The 17,392-nt window shown below is 39.9% G+C and overlaps 1 protein-coding gene across 3 annotated transcripts in view; it reads right to left on the bottom strand.

Moving 5' to 3' along the window:
• Positions 1-875: 875 nt before the first annotated feature.
• PELI2 (pellino E3 ubiquitin protein ligase family member 2) overlaps positions 876-17,392 on the bottom strand; it is a 189,756-nt gene continuing 173,239 nt past the window's right edge. For all 3 annotated transcript variants that reach the window (XM_015143769.3, XM_077938777.1, XM_077938776.1), the window contains 3 exons: positions 13,779-13,976; positions 11,973-12,161; positions 876-5,839 (listed from right to left, as the gene is read on the bottom strand). In XM_015143769.3, coding sequence (XP_014999255.1) covers positions 5,273-5,839; positions 11,973-12,161; positions 13,779-13,976 — 954 coding nt within the window. In that variant the 3' untranslated portion in view covers positions 876-5,272. The remainder of the gene's footprint in view (positions 5,840-11,972; positions 12,162-13,778; positions 13,977-17,392) is intronic.

Genomic DNA, 17,392 nt, shown 5'->3' with positions numbered 1-17,392 from the left:
TGGAGGTGGAAGACAGTGATATTGATGATCCTGACCCTGTGTAGGCCTAGGCTAATGTATGTATTTGCATCTCAGATTTTAATAAAAAAGTTTAAAAACAAAATTTTAAATATAAAAAGGTTGAGAGAATAAGAATATAGAGAAAGAAAATATATTTTTGTAAGCTGTACAATGTGTTTGTGTTTTAAGGAAAGTGTTATTACAGGAGTCAAAAGTTAAAAATTAAGGTTTAGAAGGTAAAATAGTTACAGTATGCTAAGGTTACTTGGCTCATGCTTTTTTCTATAAATTTAGTGTAGCCTAAGTGCACAGTGTTTCTAGTGTGTAGTGTAATGTCCTAGGTCTTCACATTCGGTCTTCACTCACTCACTCACTCCGCCAGAGCAAAATTCTAATCCTGAAGCTCCATTCTTGGTAAATGTCCTATACAGGTGTGCCATTTTAAATCTTTTATACTGTGTGCATGTGTGGTTTTGTTTTGTTTTGTTTTGTTTTTGTTTTTGTTTTTTTTGAGACGGAGCCTCTTGTTGCCCAGGCTGGAGTGCAATGGCACGATCTCAACTCACTGCAGCCTCCACCTCCCAGGTTCAAGCCATTCTCCTGCCTCAGCCCCCTGAGTAGCTGGGATTACAGGTGCCCGTCACCACACTCGGCTATTGTTTTTTTTTTGAGATGGATCTCGCTCTGTCACCAGGCTGGAGTACAGTGGCGCAATCCTGGCTCACTGCAACATCCGCCTCCCGGGTTCAAGTGATTCTCCTGCCTCAGCCTCCGGAGTAGCTGGAACTTTTAATTCTACAAGTCAGGTTAAATTCCCCTGGAAGTTAAATTTATTTGACAGTGATGTAATGTCACAAGAAATAGTAACACAGGCACCAAGGAAATTTCTTTAATTAAAAAACGTAGGGGATTTTCATAATCCAGGTTTAAATATGTATTGTGCAGAATATAAAACAATTAATAAACTCAACAGTTTGAGATTACCTTGGAAGTTAGAGAAGTGAAAAAAATCAATTCTACTCGTATCAACTTTCTACTAAATGTCCTGATGAACTCAGTGACAACCACAGAATCTGAAGACAATGGCTCACAAACAGACTGATATCCATTTAATAGTTTTTGAAGATATTTTTCCTGTAAAATGGCTTGTATTTCCACAGGTACAAGAGTGAAGAAATAAGCTTTTCAATTTGACATGAAATATAAAACAACAATTTTACAAATATATTCATAAAATTTAACTGCTCATAACACAATACATGGTAAATGTGACCATCCCCTTAACGTCTAGACTATTTAATACAGAGAAGCAATCTGTCATCTCAGCTAAAAAGAAACATCTTTCATTGAGTTTATTTTTATTTGTTTAGAAACATGTTTAGAAACTGTCAAGTAAAACTGGAAAATACTTATTTTCCTTATCTTCCTCTAGGGATTCTTCATGAGGGCAAAAACTTATTTGAAAGGATGTAAGTTTTACTAAAAAGAAAATACTGAACCTTTTTTTGCGTTACTGCTTCAGTGATGCTTAGATTCTTTTAAAAAGGTGCTGAAGTTGTCTCATTGGCCGCACAGGAGGAGGAGCATCACACCCTAAGCCGCAAAGATGGACAGTAAAGGGATGGAGCTGGATTTGGCTTAAAATCAAAGTCCTGTGGTTTGTCTATCAGAAATTCTACTGTGATGAGGCAAGGCTGCAAGAAGATAGTTTTTACCCAGCATTAACAATGGTGTCATCACACACCCTTTCAAGCACATCCAAAGAATAGAATGACTTTAAAAAAGAAAAGAAGTGGAACAAAACCATAGAACTGCGGATAACGATTCCATAACCTACATTACACTTCAATTAAGCGGAAAACTCTCATAAGTGCCCACACAATACGGAGCTCCCAAATAACAGAGGTTTGAGTTTTTCCATGAAAAAAAAAAGACATTGAAGCTTTATGAAGAAAACAGTTCTCCTCAACTTTCCCAATACAGTATATGTAATAACTTAAAATAATTTCCCTATTGGTACTGGGAAATAAATTCTACTACAATCATGTTTATGCCAGTTTCTGGCATATTTCTGCATCCAGATTCATTAGTCTCCTTAATGGAGCCCATCATTTTTCCAATGGCTTTCTCCTTTCTTTAAACCCTAACCCTGAAATTCTATAACCAGTTATATCACGTGGCTTCCCTGAGGCACAAAGGTACCAAAGTCTATAATTAACTATCGAGGAATGATAAATATGCTCTCTATTTATATTAACAGATTTTAATTATTTCGGGCCACAGTTGGGGGAAAAAAATCCAGAAACCTTAATACTTACTCTGCAGGGTAAACTGTAGCCCTTTTTGCTAAAAGCTGAACCAAATAAGGGAAATGTTGAGAGTTGCAGCATGCATGACCCGGCAGCACCGATTATTAATAAAAAATTCCGGACTAGAAAAATACTCAGAGTTGTACTCCATCCACTCTGAATCATTTTTTTTTTTGTAGTAAACGACATAAACAACTGAAAAATATTTCTATGGGAATACATCACTGGGGCTTTTACTTCTGGAAAGCTACTTGCAAAAGGCATTAGAGTCAGGCCAAAACAACTAATTGGTCTGCAATTTCCTTGTGTATGCACATGAGGGAGTGGGGCTAGTCCTTTAAAGTGATGGCAAGCAAGACATAAAAAAAGAAGTGACCTTGGAGAAATTACTTTTCTGAACTGTATTTCTCTACCTTGGTGAGCTATAGAGTTCTTTATTCTCACAAACTAACTCAACTGTGAAAAAAGAATCTCCTTAGTCAAAATTATAAACGGATCTTCCCACAAGTGGCCAAGAACAGCCTGGTGTCCTTTTTGCTGACTTGCCACCTCTCTGCAGTTCCTTAGGCAGGGTGGACGGGACCTCACTTTGGAAGCCAAAGGAAAAGATGTGGAGCCCATGGAGGGTGGTTCACTGTTACCCCTTCCAAGAGCTTGGAAATTATTACCCAAATTTCAACTTACATTTAAGCTGAATTTACTAAAAGTCAGAAACTTTTAGTTAGACATATGCCCAACTATGGGATGTGTCCAACTTGGGGGATATGTCACGTTGCAGAATGACTAGATTCATAAACAGGACTTGAAATGGAAAATTATGATATACCTAACTCTCTGGAAAAATATATTTTTTCTTGGTAGGTAAAATCTGGCCTTTCTGGATGCAAGACCATTTAGCTTACAAGATGGTTTTAGGGCATCAAGAATCCTTCAACCACTTTCTAGGCGTACAGCAAGAAAAGAGAAAGAGTGCCTCCTTTATCATTCTTTGGGGCCCAAAGAATTATAGGCTGAAAAGACAAACTCTATCAGCGAAAGCTAATCATCAGAGGCTCTGGCTAAATCAAAAGGCATTAAATATATTATTCTAGGCAAGTCCATTTTTTCTTTCATTTTCTGTCTGCAGGTAGAGTAAGCTATACAGAATAGAGCAAGCTATCCATAAGAGGACTGTTGTCAGATTTTCACATCACTTAAAATTTATCCAAAAAAACCAAAACCAAAAATGTCTCATCCTAAACAACGATCTCCATTGAAAAATAAAGCTATATTAAAACTGAGAGGCTGAACTTTAAACATATTATGTCAAATTAAGCAGCAGCAATCAAGAGTAATATATCATATCACTTTAAGGAAAAGGGTACTCAAAATAGGTTAGAATGGCTGAAAATAGGCAAAATATTTGCCAGTAGGCAAAATACGAAAAAACCAATTCAAGTATGGATATAGTACATTAGAATCATATAAATTACGTATATGTACAAAGGTTAAAAAAAGTCACCCAAATCTGCAATGGTCAAATTAAGAGAACATTAGTTTAAATAAATACTTACTCCATGTGGCAGGGTTTTATTTTATCTCAGCCAGCTTCTACTAGTCTCATGTCCTAAAGGATCTTTGCCTTCTGGGAGCAGTGATACGACTGGTGCTAAGCATCCAAGAATTATTAACCAAAATGAAATGAAAGTAACAGGAATGGTGGAGCTCATATGAAATTCTGATTTAATTAATCCTCAGCAAACACTCATTTGTTCTCTCAAAATCAGGAATTTTGAATTATCTCTGCAGACGTACCACTTGGTGTTGTGTATATCTAATGATCCCACTTAAATTTAATTTGATTTGCAAACATTTCCAAAACTTATTGGGCTCCTTAAGCTGCAAGGGAAGGTGACAGATGGCAAAAAGGGAGTGCGCAAAGATGCCTGTATCATTGTGATTGGTTTGCTTTCAGACTCATAGAATTTGGCTTTCTTAACAAAGGGAAAAAGAAACCACAAAAAAACCCCACAAGCTTTATGAAACCCCAAGTGGTTTTAAAAAGTAAAAGCTTATTTTTAATCATTCTTAAATCTTAATTCAGTCAGCAAACAAACATGGTAGTATAGCACCCAGACCATGTCTACTACTGTAATTATCCTCAGTTAGTGAGTTTTTAAGAGCTGATGTATTGTAATCAACCGAACAGTTCTGGCCATGCAAGATGAGTATCAGGGGCAAATCATATTAGGCAGAAATAACAAAAGACAGGCTAAAAAGTTACGGAAAATTGTCTGTGAAGTGCCATGTATTTGATGAATGAGTATCTAAAGTAAATTCCACTGAAGTTAAAAAAAAAAAAAAGCCCATGAGATATGAATATTCTCTCCCCCAACAAGTCAGAAAAATAAATCAGAAAGAAGCCCCAGATTTCAAAACCACCTGTGTCTAAGGCCATCTGTCCACCAGTCACACTGTACAGAGCCGCCCCTCTGCTGTCTGGTCAGGTTGGAGCCATGATCAAGTATTTCTAGACACTGTGTGCCCTTCGCGTCACACCTACACCACACTGCACTGAAGGGAACTTCATGAGCCCACACTTTTGAATACATTTTCTTCTACATCTGTAAAATATGATTTAAAGTCTTGTCCAAGATTACAAAACAAAAACAAAAACAAAAACAAAACTTGGTTAAAAACCCAAGGTTAAAAATAGAAGCATGGCATTTTAAATCCAATTATTACAAAGATATTATGGTTTAATCAAGCAGACTTCAATGACGATGCTGCTGTTCTGGGCATGCAACACACCACTGGTATCTGTTACACTCCTGCCATGTTTCATCACTGTGTGTCCCCTCTCTTTATTTCCAGCCCCGTCACCCTCCCCTAATAAACAGCATTACAAAAAGGTAAAATCTAGAGTTAGTGGCAAAATCTTCACAGTAACCTGTTAATAAAGTCGTAGTTGGCTGTCAAGGGTGTCAGTCAATTGGACCTTGGAAAATTAATTTGATGCAGTTTTGCTCCCCAACCAGCTGCGTAGCACAGAAAGGGCAAGCAGCGTGAAATGCATGAGTTCCATGAGGCAATGGGATCTGAGACCAATATTTTGCAGACTTCTCCGAGCACACGTGTCCACAGGGAGTGAAAGCATGAGTTGGCGGTCCTGCGTCTACATAAAATCCTGCCTCACAGCCAAGCCAGAGAGGCACATAGGGGCCCACAGTCCTGCACATGGGACACTCCCTCTCGTTGGCCTCCGTGTCACTCCGATGGCCCCAGTTGTGGTACCCATGCACATGGCCACAACTGAGATATGCCCAGGGCTGCTTCTCCTCCACCACCTCTTTCCTGTTGATGCTGGGGAAGGCCAGGGTGTTGAGCCCCACGGGACACTGCGGCCGGGCGGCGTTAATCTCCTGCCGGAGGGCTTCTATGTGCTTCTGAGTTGGAGTATGAAAAAGCCCATCTGCTGTTCTCCAGAGGAGAGTGGCCCCACACAGGTCAATGAGAGAGCCGTCCTGCAGGACGTTGGTCTCACTTTCCACCTACAACAAGTTTGAGACACATGCCTTTTAAAAGCAAAATCAAGCAAATCACTCCAAGATTCTTTCCTCTCAAAACAAGAAAAAAAAAAATCTTTGAAGGTAACACAGGGAGGCAATTTATCCCACAAAAACAGAACTGGGGGAGTAACTTATCCTCCCCAAACCTCAGTTTCCTCATCTGATCACTGGATATAATACATATATGCCTTATATACAAAGCCCTGAGCACAGTATGTATACCTAGTTTTACATGTTCAATTACTATAGTGGTTATTTTAATGAACTTCACAAATCTCCTAAGATTTTCTTTTTAACTCCTTAAGTCAGTAACACAATGACTCACTGATCCCATAGGACGAGAGATGTCCTACCAGTTCATCCAGTGGAGACTCATCCTCATCTTGACCACAGCCAATCCAGAAGGCCTTGCTGGGGGCCTGTAGTCATTACAGCAGGGTCCAAAGCACCCCTGGTGACCCTTAGCTTCCTCCACCTTGAATCTATCTTTCTTTGTTCATTTGTAAGGCTTGAAGCTGAACAGTTCAACATGAGCCTTCATTTTTAGAAGGAGGCCTGTACTATGCACTAAGTGTTTACAAGACTGATTAACAGCTGACAAGCAGCAGCTAGGCATGGTCAGCAAGAATCTGACCACTGCCTCCACATGCCAGACGCATGCTAAGCCTTGGGGCTACCAAAGGCCAATAAAACCTCTTCGCCATCCTGCTCTTCAGTAGTGGAAGGCAGACATGCCCAGAGCTCAGAGTGCATGAAGGCCAGTAAAGCGTTGTGCAAGGCCACAAATCTATAGCAGCCAGGAGTGTGGACTCTGGGTTTGAACGCTGGCTCTCCCACTTATTAGCTGTATGACACTGGGCAGATTACTTAAGCTCCCCGTGCCTCAGTTTCCCCTTGTGTAAACGTTAAAAAAGGTGGTTGTGTTAGATAAGTAAATGCAAAGAGTTCTTAGAGAACACTGTCTGGTACGCAGTAAACACTATGTAAATACCTGCTACTATTACTCTGATGATGACAGATGGTCAGAAATGGTTTCTAAAAGGTTTTTCTTTAACAGAGATTTGAGAAAGATGTCAGGCCTCAGTAGGGAGGATAGCAGGAAGGCACAGCAGGGAGAGGGAGGAGAGGCCAAATGGCATATGCGCCGAGGGAGCAACAGGGAGTTCGACGAGGCTGTGCAGCCAGGCTGAACAAGGATGGACGCAGTTCAGGGCACTGGGTGGGTGGGGCGAGAGACCCAGGCGGGAGAGAGAGGGAGGCTGGTGTCCATGCCCAGAGGGAGTTGGTGGGGGGTTTAGGTAACTACACAAGAACTGGTTTGCCTTTCAAAAAGGTCACTTCTGGAACTTTGGAGGGTGGGTTGGAGGGGTAGAAGATGAGTGGTGAAGGAGGCACCTGGTGCTCTCTCTGGGTAGAGAGGATGAGTACACCTCAACAAAGACAGTCTCAGTGGCAAGAGACAGAGGCACAGGGAGTAGAGAGAAAGAAATTAGACTCGATGGCACTCAGCTCTTGATCTGAGCAAGAGCCCGTTACGTGCCTGGTTGTCTGGGTAGAACAGGGCTTTCCACAGACAGAGAAACACAGGAGAAATGGCAGATGAGAGCAAATCCTGATTTCACCACTGAGGAGCTCTGTGGTCTTGAGTCAATGACCAACCTCTCTGGGCCTGGCTTCCACATCCATTTAACTGGAATAATGCTAATACATGTCTTATAGGATTGTTGTGAGAACTAAATAAGTTCAACAGCAAAAGCCAGGCCAGTTCAGTTCTGGGTGTGCTGAATGTGAGGAGTGTGCAGAGTATTGGTGGTGGTAATGCATACAAGGCACGTGTGATGCAGCGTGGGAGACAGATCAGGCTCGCAGAAACATATCTGGGATATTACCAGCACCTAGGTGAAGCTGTGGGAATGGATGCCACTGCCCAGGCAGGGTCCCAGTGGGGACTGAGGACAGAGCCAGGGGCTGAAGTGGAGGAAAAGAACCATGTAAGGGAAAGAGAGAGGAATGGGAAGCACTAGAAATTTTGTTAATCTTTGGTCCAAAGAACTTTGCGGCTCTCTGCTGCCCTTGGGGTACAGCCCAAGCTTCTTAACACACTTAAAAGGTCACTCCCAATGCAGTCACTTGACTTCTCCTGCTGTAGCTCTTCTCTTCCTAACTGGAAACCAGGACTGCCCTGCGATGAGCTGCAAGGACCTAGAGTCCAAGAAGGCACTACCTCAGACTGCCCACAGGCAGGTGCAAGAGCAACCTCTGCCTAGAATACTCCACCCCAGCACACCCTGCTCCAGCTGAGCCCTGGGCTGGCAAACTCCTACTTTCTATCCAGGTCTCACCTGGATGTCACTTTGCCCTGGACATTTTCCTTGTCATGAGGAAATCAGCCCTTCCCAAGTATTAGTTGTTAGAAAAAGTTAAGGTCCCAAGAAAATGATAAATCTTAATACTGTATAGGACACACACTGTGACTCCTTTCAAACAGCCTGAAGTTTGCTGATGCTCCTTCCCCGCCCCACCACGAAACCGAGCATCCCATGTTCTCCTCTCCCCTAACTGGTGTCATGAGGCTCCTGCCCTTGCTGACCACAGGCAATTCTCAGGGGAGGCCTCATTGCAGGATAAAACTGTGTCTAAAGGATCATACTGATGTGGTAAGAAGCTGAGGTGTGGTGGTGGCCTAGCCTCTGGCTGTGGAACAACCCCCTTTTCCTCCTGCAGGGCACTTCTTAGTAAACAATAAAGTCTTATCATAAATCTGGGGGGTATGGCCTTTTACTTTCCACATACCCTTGACTCCCACATCTGGGGTAGGTGTCCTGCGGAGGGAAAGTACCTTCGGTGCCTTCTCATGACTGTGCTCATCATACAGTATCTGCTGATCTGCTGCCTGGTCTGTGACCTCCTCCAGACCATGCAATTCGAGGGCAGAGTGTGGACATGGTGTTTTCTGCCATATCCCCAGTTTGCATCCCCTACTTAGTAATAACAACCAGCCAGTTATGGGGCATTACTGTGTCCAGCACTGTTCCAATCCTTTCCAGCTACTGTATTTATTTAGTTCTCACAACAATCCTATTAGACATGTACTATTATTATTCCAATTTAGGAGATGTGGAAGCCAGGCACAGAGAGGTTAAATCATCGATTCAAGACCACAGAACTAAGTGGCGAAACCAGGACTGGAACCTGGTGGTCTGATTTAGCAATCATTAGTAGGCATGAACTCAGATTTTATTTTTTAAATTCTACCACAAAAGAAAAGCTATGAGCAGGCACAGGAATTGACAGTACTATGGAAGCAAGAGACATTTGGCCTCTACCATGGCAACTAATGGCCCCTACATAGCAACTATCTAAGCACAGGGTAGTGAAGTCAACCCCCATCCACCACTTCTTATTAGCAAGTGACTTAACCTTTTAAAGCCCAGGTTTCCTCATCTATAGATGGACACAATTAACAACACTGACTTCACGGGTTATTTTAAGCAACACTGGAAAGACAATTAATGTAAAGCACCTGCTAGAGCCTGAACATAGTTACTCTATGGTTATTTTTATAATTTCACCTAAAATTAGGTATGCAATCAACTTAACTGAATTTACTTAATTTTATACAAAGCCAGTTTAGTTTAATAAAATATTTCATATATAATTTAATTAAATACTCAAGGGCCCCCTAGACTAATATTATAAATGTTACCATATGTTATCATTAACTAGCTAAAAAAGTAGGGCACAATTCAAATTCCATTCACCTATTTATTCAGGGTTTAAAGGCCTGAAAAGACATTTCCCCCACATTTAATTAATTTTGTTGATTAGTATACCTTTCTGAGGTTCCATCATTTGCTGTAATAATGAAAAACAATGGTGATTTCTGGTTACACATACATTAGTATATTGATTCATATCAAATGCTGAGTATGACATGAATACATAATCTTCCACCAGCACTAGCTCCACAATGTGACTACTACTGTTTTAACAAATATTTTAGACTTTTAGCAGCTCACTTTATTTCCCAAATTGCTGTATTAGACTGCAAATGACAAGTACTGCCAGAGACTGTCCCCAAAATCTAATCTCCAGATAAACATAATTTATATCGAATGCTACCAGCAACATGTACAGGACCAATGAGTCATGAATTAAAACAGAAGCTCAAAGAGTCAGTAAACTTTCCTCGAAGACAGACCAAAAAAATGTTCTCCAGAGGTTAACAAGAGGAGATTGCAGGAAGGATTATCTGTTCAGTGTACCATAAGCCCAAGGTCAGGCTGATGGAAGCCTTTGTAACTGGTCAGGTTAATCGGATGCTATCAAATGGGACGGCACAATTTTACATAGTTTTAAGTGTCGCTTATAGGGACTAACTTCAAAAATAGCCTGTATATTTAATACAACCCATTAATAGAAGCCATTTTTGGAGTTCTTTCTTTTCAGTCACACTGTAAAATTCTCTGGCACATGTAGCAGCCTAAGAAGAGTCGCTACACAACAACCAGAGTGGACGAGAAACTCATCCTGTGATTTGCCCTCCTGGACAAAGGTGCTCCCCACGGACTCTAGTGTATGCTTTATACTCACCCAGGGAGGCAAATGCTCAGGTGTAAACCATCCCCAGCTCCCCACAACATGGTACTGAGTGAGTAGTATTAGGTGTCCAGGCTCTCCATCAGGGAGACCTGAATTTGAATCTCATCGGCTGCCACCTTCTAACTCTGTGACACTGGACAACCTTTAATTTTATGCCACATCTTCCTCATCCATGAAATGGGGATGACTCTACTTCCCTAAGAGGGCTGCTGTGCAGATGAAGTGAGCTAATGTCAAAAATGTTAACGCAGAGCCTGCACCCAGCAACCATTTACTGACTTCTTACTCTTGCTGTTATAATGATGAATAACCAGTTTGGCCAATCTAGGTCGGTTTTGCATAAAACTATCCAGTGATCAGAAACAAAAGATTATTTAGAAAAACTGCTTTCACATTTCCTTCTTTGTTTACAATTTCTTGAAAACATTTATACAAAATTTATTGAATTTGCTTTTTTTTTTTTTTTTTTTTTTAGAAAATGCTTCTTTTATTCAGCCATAATACACTGTAAGATGCATAAGCTGTGCCTGTAGCTGAAAAACGGTGTAAAATAGAAATAAAAATAACCATTCCCTAAACACAAACATCCAGTAGAGAACAGCAAATGAGGTTAGCGAAACAGCCCCCAGCTTCTTTTTCCATCTTAGACATTTTTGATGATGATCTTTCTAACAAGTGCCAGGTCAAATCCTCTATTCCGCATACATTTTATTCTGTGGGAGTTTTGAAGAACTCCTCTTCTAGCTTCTAGAAAAAGACATTTGTTCTCTCTCGTTCTAGCTTCTACCTAGCAAATTAAGCAAAAGTACAGGAATGGAGAGTTTACTAAAAATCAGTGGCTGTGCTATATGGCTATGGCAAGATCAGAAACTCAGAGTTACACATTTAAGGTATTATAATTATTCTCCAAGAAAGAATGGGTTTAAAAAACTGCTTTAGGGCATGGGTATAAGTGGTGATATTTATAGGAAAATATTAACATGCCAGGTCAATGCAATATATAAATCATCTCAAGTAAAAAGTTCTAACTATGATTTTGGTGGACAGTATAGAGAATTCTGCCTTAATATATAGGAATTCAAGGGGAAAACCAGCTGACTTATTTTTTAGTTCCAGAAAGTCTAGTAAATAATTCCTTAATTCATAATTTTTACTAATTGTTTTTGGACTGCTCAAATGTTTTCCAAATCAATAAAGTTTTACACTAAAAGTAAGTTTATTCTTCTTAAAGTGAATTAAAACAGATTTTTGTGGTGAGGTATACAATAAAAGATAATATTCTTCAGGTGGTAAGGAGCAAAACACAATTTACTCCCAAAAAGTTGAACCACTGAAGGAGATAAGGCCATTTCCCTCTTGCTTTCTGGGGCTTGTGGAATTCTGCTTCTGCTGAGTTATGGTACACGGCGCTTAGACCTGCACAAAGGTTCCAAACGTCAGGGGAGGGAAAAACGACAGCCTTGGAGTTAGGCTTGTGTAGTCTGGAACGTCTTGCAGAGTGAAGCGCACTCACCAGCTTTCCTCGTTGCTGGGCCGACCTGGTTTCTCGCAAGGTATACACATCTCCACAGACAGAGATCTCGCGCCAGACCCCAGGCTGGGACTCCTCGGTGAAACCCCCTCGAGGATGCATCACCAGGACACCATTAGTAGTAAGCCCATCCATGTGGCCATCAGGGTTTTTCCACTTTGCTGCCTTTTCCTGGAGAGCACATGGCAGAACAGAAAAAGTAGGTTAAGATGATGTTGAAATGGAAAGGATTCTGGAATTTCTTTAATACACTGTGTAGAGGCAGAGGGGAGGAGGGTGATGCATTTTCATTTTCTATTTAAAGCTAATAATCACAAGGATAAAATACACAATTATTTCGACACTATAAAAGAAGTGTTGAATGGATGAATGACTTATCACTGGACACATATTATAGTTCTCAAGAATTTGCAAAAAATGGATGCCTGGACTTCTCCCTCTAAGATTCTTTTTACCCTCCCCACAACCCCATGAGATTCCAGGAATCTGATGTGTTTTCTCTTTTCAGTTATACTTGTGCCATGTCCTTATCCTGATATCTAAAAGTGCTTTCTATGTACTCACTGTCAGGATAGAGAAAAAAGGATAGCCATAAAGAAAGACTTTCTATTAAAGCTAGAAAATTCAAAAAATGTTAAGCCAACAAGTCAGGGTCATTATGTTTACACAACAATCAGTGTTTAAATTCTCAAAGGTAGATGGCACATGTAGCTTGACATGATGATAGGACAGACACTCTTGGGTGCTTGTGCCACAGCTCTTCCCTTCAGCTTTCTTGGTGATAGAGCTCAGCTACTGTTCACATGGCTGGGGCTGGTGGGGGGAATCCTGATTAATCCAACACGACACTCCCAGCCATCTTCCCAATGGCTGGTTTACAGGTGGGCACAGCACATGACTGGGCTCTGACTGATGACACAGGATATCTTCTCGGAGGCTTCTGAGAAAGGTGTCTGTGCTCTAAGAAGAGACAAGGAGGAAACAGTGCTTCTGCCACCCTCTTCTCTGGCTGGAAGCTGTCATGTGGCAGGGGACATATGAAAGTGCAGGAGCCAGCTCTCACCCACAAGAAGACCTCCCATGAAGAGGCTGGTGCACCATGGGAGGCAGAAGGCAAGACAGATACAACCCGGTGCCCTGGATGTCACAGAACCACTGAACCACCAACCCGGGAGCTGGCCTTCTTCAGCACTTCTTATGTGGGAACAGTACATTTGCATTGATTTTAGACCATTTTAAGTGGGTTCTTTTTTTCCTGCAAAAATATCCTAATTCAAAAGGAAACTATGTTAAACCTGGATATTCACGAAAACTTCTGGGCTTCACTTACAAGGAAACCCTATAAGGGTTGGGATTCAAGTCTGTTTTGATCTCTGTAATCCCACATCTAAAACGCCCAGTATGGAACATAGCAAACACTCAATAAAACATTTTTGAAGGAATGAATCACTAACATTTTCCTCTAAGCCCTAATGATCTAAATTTGGCCATTTATTTTTCTCTCTGAAATAAGCCTCTTAACTGCCATAAATACATTATGGACAATGTTACAGGCATATTTTTAAAAAAGTACTTTTTATATTGTAAATATTACAATATAAAAAATATAATGAATAGCAAGTAATGCTTACTAACGTTCAGATTTTAACTGGCCACCTGAAAACTAAAATCTCAAAATCTCACCAGAGGCAACATACAAAGCCAGTATTTTTTTTGCTCCAATTGAATGTTCCATGTCATAATCACAAGCGTTTTTCTAGAAATCATGTACTTCTTGACAGTACTTACTCCAAGAAATATATTTTTGGAAGAGTCAAATCCGGCGGCAAATATCCGTGCTGTGTAAGGCTCATTCCTGTCGCACACGATCCTGCAGGCAAACCTGGATATGGTGCTCTGTGTGATCTGGGCTTCGTCCGTGTTCTGGCTGCCAGAAATCGTGTCTGTGACAACGAAGTCGATAGGGCTTTCTGTTGATCTGCCCACCTAAATAAATCAAGTGTACTCGTGATTCACTCGGAAAATAGCAGGGTGCTGTATTTTATTCACATGGAAAAAGCATTCAGGATCCCTTTAACACTCACTATCTTTGTTCTGAGGGTTAGAATTTAATGCAAGATTTTCATTCATGTTCCTTTTCCTATTTGACTAGGGAAAATATTAGGGTAACCAAATATTAGAGATATCTATTTTTAATTGTATTGTACTGTGGTAAGAACACAATACGAGATGTATCCTCTGAAATATGTGAGCACATAATACAGTCATTGTTGACTACAGACACAGTGGTGCACAGCAGATCTCTAGAACTTACTCATCGTGCTTCACTCACTTTATGCCACTCATTAGTTCATTAGATTTTAAGTACTGAGAAAAAGCTCAATTAAGAGGACAACAGTAGATCTTTGGCCACTCATCAGATTTCATCTCTTGGATCCGGGAAGCAATATTACTTTCACGACAATTATTTTTTTTCTATTTCTGGGGTTAAAAAAAGCAAGATTTTAAATAAAGGAACTCTTGCTTCCTACTTTCTTGTCCAGCTCCACAGAATGGTTTTCCTTGTTAGGTAAATCCAACAGTGACTCCCAGCACTGAGCAAGAACAGCCCTAATCCAGACATAGAGATAAATGTCCATTAACACTACTCAGCATGAAAGAGAAGGATGTGAAGCCAGCCCAAAATTTGGGATGTAGTCAAATGAAAGATTTCAAAAGCTGGTCTTGGCATTTCAAGTTTAAATTTTTAAAACCTCTCTTGTGGAAGTCTAAAAGACTGTCAATAATACTATATTGGCTAACCTTTCTTTGTAAAGATTTAAATGCTGCCAGAAAGAATGTATTTCATTAGGAAGATGTGACAAAGTTCTAACAAAGCTTCTAACAAAGCATCCAATAAAGGCTTAATGAAGCTTGTCCTATTCAATCAATTCAAGTAAGACAGGTATTACTCTCTCCTGTGAACTAGGAAAAATATTTGTTTACAAATATGAAAATCCTCAATATGGAATATTTGAAAAGTTATGTAATTCTGCTTTATGAATCTCTAACTGGAAAACAGTGCTAAGTGTTTTATGTGCCAAAAGGACTTCTTAGGTTAAAATCACTTATACGTAAATTAACACTTTCTCACTAAATATGATATTGTTCTCTCCCAACAACCGTAACTCTGATTCTGAAGTTGCCAATGGGAGGAATGCAGAGACCTGAGACGTATGCACATAAAGCTCCCAAAAGTCAATTTCCAAGATATTTTTACTCTGGTCTCAAAGTTCTGTCTACAAACTAGGCAATGTAATACATTTTTCATCCAAATGAATAAAGTAGAAAAAAATCTTGTATCACTTAGCTCAGCTTGCTTCCTAGAACAATATCAAATTTCTTTTGTAAATCTCATATATACATTCTCATGCACAGACTATCTTTCTAAAACCAATGACCACAGATACCTATTTTCTCTTGTTTTTTATAACCCTTAATTTCTTGTCCTAATGAAATATGCCTGGAATGAACTAAACTGCTGGTTTCATTGACACTTAACAATTTGAACAGATGCATATTGCCTAGATATATGCATTTCAGGTTTAGAAAACACATAACTTGTTAAAAAATGCAATGTAAAATCTAAATTAGATGTATTATAAAATCATATAATTCATCCTTCTAAAGCTGCAAAATCTCCTCTCTGCTAGATTCATTTAAAAACCGGGTAACTTGGAAGCTCTACTGATTCAGACTGCTTTAATTTTGTTAAACATTTTTTAAAAAGAAAATTAGAAAAGTAATGAAGACTTACTGCAAAATACTTAACAAATAGAGAAAAGTATAAAGGTGAAAACAAAGCCAACTTCAAACTTAGGTGCAAACCCGTCCTGAGCCTCTATTTCAATGAAGTTTAGGAGTAAAACATGATAAATTCTAGAATTTTCCAGTCATCTCACCAAACCTGGAGCCTCACAGCAACAGTCACTGTCCCAAGATTTGTTAATCTCCATGGAAGAGGGCAATGCCTTTTCAAGCTCTGTTATAAGTTCAAAGTCAAAATCACTCTGCTGGTTTGAATGTTTTGTAACTATTCCTTCTTGTGTACAGAAATAACTCTTTTCTAGAAGGGCCACATTCTGAGTTCATCCAAATGTATTAAATTAATGTCTTGATGAAGTCATTGAAATTGACTGTAAAACAGGAAATTTTATTCTAACTGGAACAGACTGGTAGGATCAATGATTTTAAGTCATGACACTTACCTTGATTGGTCATACGTATGATTTATCAGTTTGCTTCCACTTAAATCTAACCTCTAGAGTGCTGGTAAAATTTTATACTTTATGACGCAAGCCTCATGTTGCTTTTTCCACGAAAACAAAACAAAACAAAAAATAAAACTAAGTAACTTTCCTCCTGAAAAATCACTCAAATGTGGAACACCTGCAGCTTGCCCCTTCTTTTGACTACTGGATCAACTCTACATTAAAGGCAGTCATGCACACAAGCCAAGATGCTTTTGAATTTCATCTGATATTCATATAGCACGCAAGCCAGGATGCTTCTGAATTTCATGTGATAGTCACAGAGTGCTGATAGTCATATAACCAGCTACAGTGAGAACTTGCTCCATTCAGTATGTTAAATTTTATACATATAAGAAAAGTTTGGGTTTGCCTGGATGTTAGCTGAAGCCAGGATAGGTAAGATGGTATCAAAGCATCTAGAAGGGCCTCCCGTTTTTCTCACCTCCCTCAACCAATTCCTACCCATCTCCCTGCATCAATCACTTTATTTTCTGACTTCCCTCCTGGGATAAGGATGAAAAGTTGTTGCTCCCATCTAAAAGCAATCTTTCCATCGACACTTGATATTCTAATATTCTCCCTTTCCCAAGGATTTTGCTCCTAATACTATCTCCTCTCTTTCCTGAGTCACCAATTTCTCCTTTTATACTGGATGGTGCCATCAGCTCTCACACACATTCTAGAGCTTCTCAAACTCTGTGGTTAAAGGACCAGTATTGTTGCTGTTGTTGTTTTAAATTTTAACTAGTCACTGATGCCTTTTAAACATACAATAAAAATGAGTACTTGAGAAATGATCATCTGCTTGGATGTTTCGGCAATGCCAAACTGTCATGAAGGTTTCCTCTCAACTTGTATGCTCATCTCATTCTGTATTTTAACAAACATTTCACTGCTGGGCAGAGGGAGTGCAGTTTGAGTAGCACTGCTCTGGACTAGTCTCCCATTTTTAAAAATGCTTTCATTCACCTGCAAGCAACCCTCAGGCTCCAGCCCTGCTTCTCTGATTCACTTAACAGCAAGACTTCTTAGAAAACCTGTCATTAGTTATTTCCTCCATTTCCTCACCCATATCTTTAACTTCCTTCTTCCTCAACCCACTCCAACTGA

The sequence above is a fragment of the Macaca mulatta genome, chromosome 7 (assembly GCF_049350105.2).
Source record: "Macaca mulatta isolate MMU2019108-1 chromosome 7, T2T-MMU8v2.0, whole genome shotgun sequence".
NCBI lineage: Eukaryota > Metazoa > Chordata > Mammalia > Primates > Cercopithecidae > Macaca > Macaca mulatta.
Note: the sequence above shows the minus strand (reverse complement) of the source record. Positions and strands in the feature narration are given on the sequence as shown.